The sequence below is a fragment of the Penaeus japonicus genome, unplaced genomic scaffold (genome assembly GCF_977035675.1).
Source record: "Penaeus japonicus unplaced genomic scaffold, GWHDUDI00000001_assembly GWHDUDI00000011, whole genome shotgun sequence".
Lineage (NCBI taxonomy): Eukaryota > Metazoa > Arthropoda > Malacostraca > Decapoda > Penaeidae > Penaeus > Penaeus japonicus.
The window spans coordinates 40,303,803-40,311,302 of record NW_028234413.1 but is presented as its reverse complement, the minus strand read 5'-3'; the positions used below and the strand labels follow the sequence as shown (position 1 = coordinate 40,311,302).

Below are 7,500 nucleotides of genomic sequence, written 5' to 3'. Positions count from 1 at the left end.
TTAGAAATACGCGGCGCTATTCTGAATGTTTATTTTCGCTGTTTTTTTTCTCCACTCTCTCAGGGATAGCAAGGACCTCAATCAGGATTCTATTGCACGGCGCTACAGCTTGGTGAGTTTCGTTTATATTATTGTATTTGGTTTTAGCTTCTTTCTCTGTCTGTCTGTCTCTCTCTCTCTCTCTCTCTCTCTCTCTCTCTCTCTCTCTCTCTCTCTCTCTCTCTCTCTCTCTCTCTCTCTCTCTCTCTCTCTCTCTCTCTCTCTCTCTCTCTCTCTCTCTCTCTGAATCTCTCTCTCTCTCTGATTCACTCTCATTCTCTTGTATTCACTCTTTCTCTCCTCTCTCTCCCACCCTCCCCCCACCCTCTCTCCCTCCCCCCACCCTCTCTCGCTCCCCCCACCCTCTCTCGCTCCCCCCACCCTCTCTCGCTCCCCCCACCCTCTCGCTCCCCCCACCCTCTCTCGCTCCCCCACTCTCTCTCGCTCCCCCCACCCTCTCCTCCCCCACCCTCACCCTCCTCCCCTCCCCCCTCCTCCTCCTCTCCCCCTCCCCCTCTCCTCTCCCCCCTCTCCCTCCCCTCCCCCACCTCTCTCTCCCCCTCTCCCCCCCCCCCCCCTCTCTCTCCCTCTCCCCCCCCTCTCTCTCCCTCTCCCTCCCCCCCCCCTCTCTCTCCCTCTCCCACCCCTCTCTCTCCCTCTCCCACCCCTCTCTCTCCCTCTCCCTCTCCCACCCCTCTCTCTCCCTCTCCCTCTCCCCCCCCCTTCCCACCCCTCTCTCTCCTCTCCCTCTCCACCCCTCTCTCCTCCCCCCACCCTCTCTCTCCCTCCCCCGCCCCTCTCTCTCCCTCTCCCTCTCCCCCCCCTCCCTCTCCCTCTCCCACCCCTCTCTCTCCCTCTCCCACCCCTCCCTCTCCCTCTCCCTCTCCCACCCCTCTCTCTCCCTCTCCCTCTCCCTCTCCCAACCCTTTCTCTCCCTCTCCCTCTCCCTCTCCCACCCCTCTCTCTCCCTCTCCCTCTCCCACCCCTCTCTCTCCCTCTCCCTCTCCCTCTCCCAACCCTTTCTCTCCCTCTCCCTCTCCCTCTCCCACCCCTCTCCCACCCCTCTCTCTCCCTCTCCCTCTCCCACCCCTCCCTCTCCCACTCCTCTCTCTCCCTCTCCCTCTCCCTCTCCCTCTCCCTCTCCCTCTCCCACCCCTCTCTCTCCCTCTCCCACCCCTCTCTCTCCCTCTCCCTCTCCCACCCCTCTCCCTCTCCCTCTCCCACCCCTCTCTCTCCCTCTCTTCCTCACCCACTCCCTCTCTCGCTATATCTCGTACCTCTTACCTCTCGGTACCTCTTTCTGCCACTCTCTCTCTTTCTCCCTTTCTCTCTTTCTTTCTTATGCCCTTTCTCGTTCTTTCTTTCTCCTAACTCTCTTCTCTTCTCTTCTCTCTCTCCCTCTCCCCCCCTCTCTCTTCCTCTCCCCCCCTCTCTCTTCCTCCTCCCCCCCCCTCTCTCTTCCTCTCCCCCCCCTCTCTCTTCCTCTCTCCCCCCCCCTCTCTTCCTCTCCCCCCCCCCTCTCTCTCCTCTCCCCCCCCTCTCTCTTCCTCTCCCCCCCCTCTCTCTTCCTCTCCCCCCCCTCTCTCTTCCTCTCCCCCCCCTCTCTCTTCCTCTCCCCCCCCCTCTCTCTTCCTCTCCCTCTCCCCTCCTTTCTTCACATTCACATTCACATATTCACATTCACATACAAACTTACATCCCCCCACACCAACACTCATCCCCTCCCCCACACCCTCCTATACCCCCACACACCCACCCACACCCTCCCATACCCCCATACACCCACCCCACACCCCCACAACCACCCACCCCACACCCTCACATCCCCCTACACCCCTCCACACCCCCTCCCTCCTCCACACCCACCCCCTCCACATCCACACCCACCCAAACCCACCCATACCCACCCCCACCACACACCCACACACCCACACCCAAACCCACCCACACCCCCACAACCACCCACCCCACACCCCCACACCCTCACATCCCCCTACACCAACACCCCTCCACACCCATCCTCCCACCCCAACCCCCACACCCCTCCCCTACACCCCCTCCACCCCCATCCCACCCCCACCCCCACACCCCTCCCACACCCCTGCAATAGCAAAAACCAATCTCCGCAACTTCCAGGTCGTGTCGCAATACGTGAAGTCGAAACTCCAGAAAACCGAGTCGTCGACTAGCAGCATCCCACCGTCCAGTGTCCTTTGCCACTCTGCTGACAGGGCGGGGCCGGAAGAAGCATCCTACGTCAGGTAGGTAATCGGGGAGGGGAGGGTAGTGGTGGTGGGGCAGTGGTGGTGGTGGTGGTGGGAGGGTGGTGGTGGTGGTGGTGGTGGTGGGAGAGTGGTGTGAGCAGTGTGTTTGTTTGTGTGTGTTCTTGTTTGTTTCTTTGTCTTTGTTGTTGTTTATAGTGTTATTGTTACTGTTATTTATTTGCTATTGTTATTCTTGTTCTTAATCTTGTTCTTGTCACTATTTTTACTGTTACTCTTGTCCTTCATGTTCTTGTTATTCTAATCTTAACGTGTTTTTTTTGTTCTTAATATTTCTGAAGGAGTACAAGAAAGAACATGTTTGGTTAAGCAAAAACCAAAATTTAACACGGTAGCTGGGACGCAAGCACATGCACACTTAAGCCAAGGGTTTGTTAACACGCAAGCAAGCATACTTCTGACATTCCGATTGAAATTAGATTCAATTTTCACACCCCTAGAAGATTATTTCGTTTTATTTTTGAAATGTATTCGGTGAATCTTTAGCATAGGAAGAAATTTAGAATTTTCTTATATAGCATAATGGTGATTGCATGCTAAGTCTTCTGCATGATATGTGATTACTATATTTTCGTATTCTATTTCGTCTTAGTTTTCTTGTCAACACATTCAATATTGGGGCATATTTCCTGTATTTGTATCTTATTTGTTGATACATTATTGTCTTTGTATTTTATTTGTTGACACATTTCCTGTATTTGTATATGATTTACTGATACATTTCCTGTATTTGAATTTTATTTGTTGACACATTTCCTGTCTTTGTATTTTATTTGTTGACACATTTCCTGTCTTTGTATTTTATTTGTTGACACATTTCCTGTATTTGTATTTTATTTGTTGACACATTTCCTGTCTTTGTATTTTATTTGTTGACACATTTCCTGTCTTTGTATTTTATTTGTTGACACATTTCCTGTCTTTGTATTTTATTTGTTGACACATTTCCTGTCTTTGTATTTTATTTGTCGACACATTTCCTGTCTTTGTATTTGATTTGTTGATATATTTCCTGTATTTGTATCTTATTTGTTGATACATTATTGTCTTTGTATTTTATTTGTTGACACATTTCCTGTATTTGTATATGATTTACTGACACATTTCTTGTATTTGTATTTTATTTGTTGACACATTTCCTGTATTTGAATTTTATTTGTTGACACATTTCCTGTATTTGTATTTGATTTGTTGACACATTTCCTGTCTTAGTATTTTATTTGCTGACACATTTCATGTCTTTGTATTTTATTTGTTGACACATTTCCTGTATTTGTATTTAATTTGTTGACACATTTCCTGTCTTTGTATTTGATTTGCTGACACATTTCCTGTCTTAGTATTTGATTTGCTGACACATTTCTGTATTTGTATTTTATTTGTTGACACATTTCCTGTATTTGTATATGATTTGCTGACACATCTCTGTATTTGTATTTTATTTGTTGACACATTTCCTGTGTTTGTATTTGATTTATTGACACATTTCCTGTATTTGTATTTGATTTGTTGACACATTTCCTGTATTTGTATTTGATTTGTTGACACATTTCCTGTATTTGTATTAGATTTGTTGACACATTTCCTGTATTTGAATTTTATTTGTTGACACATTTCCTGTATTTGAATTTTATTTGTTGACACATTTCCTGTATTTGTATTTTATTTGTTGACACATTTCCTGTATTTGTATTTGATTTGTTGACACATTTCCTGTATTTGAATTTTATTTGTTGACACATTTCCTGTATTTGTATTTGATTTGTTGACACATTTCCTGTATTTGAATTTTATTTGTTGACACATTTCCTGTATTTGAATTTTATTTGTTGACACATTTCCTGTATTTGTATTTGATTTATTGACACATTTCCTGTCTTTGTATTTGATTTGTTGACACATTTCCTTTATTTTATTTACTGACATATTTTCTGTATTTGTATTTTATTTGTTGACACATTTCCTGTATTTGTATTTGATTTATTGATACATTTCCTGTACTTGTATTTGATTTCTTGACACATTTCCTGTATTTGTATTTGATTTATTGATACATTTCCTGTATTTTTATTTGATTTGCTTGACACATTTCCTGTATTTGTATTTGATTTGTTGACACATTTCCTGTATTTGTATTTGATTTGTTGACACATTTCCTGTCTTTGTATTTTATTTGCTGACACATTTCATGTATTTGCATTTGCTTTGCTGACACAGTTCCTGTCTTTTATTTGATTTGGTGACACATTTCCTGTCTTTGTATTTTATTTGTTGACACATTTCCTGTCTTTGTATTTGTTGACACATTTCCTGTCTTTGTATTTTATTTGTTGACACATTTCCTGTCTTTGTATTTTATTCGTTGACAACTATCCTGTCTTTGTATTTGATTTGTTGACACATTTCCTGTCTTTGTATTTGATTTGTTGACACATTTCCTGTCTTTGTATTTTATTTGTTGACACATTTCCTGTCTTTGTATTTGTTGACACATTTTCTGTATTTGTATTTTATTTGTTGACACATTTTCTGTATTTGTATTTTATTTGTTGACACATTTCCTGTATTTGGATTTCATCTGTTGACGCATTTCCTGTCTTTGTATTAGATTTGTTGACACATTTCCTGTCTTTGTATTAGATTTGTTGACACATTTCCTGTATTAGATTTTTTGACACATTTCTTGTATTTGTATTTGATTTATTGACACATTTCCTGTATATTTATTTGATTTGTTGACACATTTCCTGTATTTGTATTAGATTTGTTGACACATTTCCTGTATTTGTATTTGATTTGTTGACACATTTCCTGTCTTTGTATTTGATTTGTTGACACATTTCCTGTATTTGTATTATATTTGTTGACACATTTCCTGTCTTTGTATTTGATTTGTTGACACATTTCCTGTATTTGTATTATATTTGTTGACACATTTCCTGTCTTTGTATTTGATTTGTTGACACATTTCCTGTATTTGTATTATATTTGTTGACACATTTCCTGTATTTGTATCTGATTTGTTGACACATTTCCTGTATTTGTATTATATTTGTTGACACATTTCCTGTCTTTGTATTTGATTTGTTGACACATTTCCTGTATTTGTATTTGATTTGTTGACACATTTCCTGTCTTTGTATTTGATTTGTTGACACATTTCCTGTCTTTGTATTTGATTTGTTGACACATTTCCTGTATTTGTATCTGATTTATTGACACATTTCCTGTATTTGTATCTGATTTATTGACACATTTCCTGTCTTTGTATTTTATTTTTGACACATTTCCTGTCTTTGTATTTGATTTGTTGACACATTTCCTGTATTTGTATTTGATTTGTTGACACATTTCCTGTCTTTGTATTTGATTTGTTGACACATTTCCTGTCTTTGTATTTGATTTGTTGACACATTTCCTGTCTTTGTATTTTATTTGTTGACACATTTCCTGTATTTGTATTTGATTTGTTGACACATTTCCTGTATTTGTATCTGATTTGTTGACACATTTCCTGTCTTTGTCTTTGATTTGTTGACAACTATCCTGTCTTTGTATTTTATTTTTGACACATTTCCTGTCTTTGTATTTGATTTGTTGACATATTTCCTGTAGTAGTATTTGTTGACACATTTCCTGTGTTTGTATTTGATTTATTGACACATTTCCTGTATTTGTATTTGATTTGTTGACACATTTCCTGTCTTTGAATTTTATTTGTTGACAACTATCCTGTCTTTGTATTTTATTTTTGACACATTTCCTGTCTTTGTATTTGATTTGTTGGCACATTTCCTGTCTTTGAATTTTATTTGTTGACAACTATCCTGTCTTTGTATTTTATTTTTGACACATTTCCTGTCTTTGTATTTGATTTGTTGACACATTTCCTGTCTTTGAATTTTATTTGTTGACAACTATCCTGTCTTTGTATTTTATTTTTGACACAATTCCTGTATTTGATTTGTTGACACATTTCCTGTCTTTGTATTTGATTTGTTGACACATTTCCTGTATTAGATTTGTTGACACATTTCCTGTATTAGATTTGTTGACACATTTCCTGTATTAGATTTGTTGACACATTTCCTGTATTTGTATTATATTTGGTGACATATCCTGTCTTTGTATTTAATTTTATTTGTTGACACATTTCCTGTATTTGTATTTGATTTGTTGACACATTTCCTGTATTTGTATTTGATTTGTTGACACATTTCCTGTATTTGTAATTGATTTGTTGACACATTTCCTGTCTTTGTATTTAATTTTATTTATTGACACATTTCCTGTTTTTGTATTTTATTTGTTGACACATTTCCTGTATTTGTATTTTATTTGTTGACACATTTCCTGTCTTTGTATTAGATTTGTTGACACATTTCCTGTCTTTGTATTAGATTTGTTGACACATTTCCTGTATTTGTATTTTATTTGTTGACACATTTCCTGTATTTGTATTTGATTTGCTTGACACATTTCCTGTATTTGTATTTGATTTGTTGACACATTTCTGTATTTGTATTTTATTTGTTGACACATTTCCTGTATTTGTATTTTATTTGTTGACACATTTCCTGTATTTGAATTTTATTTGTTGACACATTTCCTGTATTTGAATTTTATTTGTTGACACATTTCCTGTATTTGAATTTTATTTGTTGACACATTTCCTGTATTTGAATTTTATTTGTTGACACATTTCCTGTATTTGAATTTCATTTGTTGACACATTTCCTGTATTTCAATTTTATTTGTTGACACATTCCTGTCTTTGTATTTGATTTGTTGACACATTTCCTGTATTTGAATTTTATTTGCTGACACATTTCCTGTCTTTGTATCTTATTTGCTAACACATCTCCTTTATTTGAATTTTATTTGTTGACACATTTCCTGTATTTGTATTTTATTTGTTGACACATTTCCTGTATTTGATTTTTATTTGTTGACACATTTCCTGTCATTGTATTTTATTTGTTGACATATTTCCTGTATTTGATTTATTGACACATTTCCTGTATTTGTATTTGATTTGTTGAGACATTTCCTGTATTTGATTTTTATTTGTTGACACATTTCCTGTCATTGTATTTTATTTGTTGACATATTTCCTGTATTTGATTTATTGACACATTTCCTGTATTTGTATTTGATTTGTTGAGACATTTCCTGTATT

At 38.9% G+C, this 7,500-nt stretch overlaps 1 protein-coding gene across 2 annotated transcripts in view; it reads left to right on the top strand.

The window, feature by feature from the left end:
- Positions 1 to 7,500, top strand: part of LOC122255993 (uncharacterized) — a 23,820-nt gene that overhangs the window by 615 nt on the left and 15,705 nt on the right. For both annotated transcript variants that reach the window (XM_086542048.1, XM_086542050.1), the window contains exons 2-3: positions 64 to 112; positions 2,176 to 2,300. In XM_086542048.1, the coding sequence (XP_086398174.1) occupies positions 64 to 112; positions 2,176 to 2,300 (174 nt within the window). The remainder of the gene's footprint in view (positions 1 to 63; positions 113 to 2,175; positions 2,301 to 7,500) is intronic.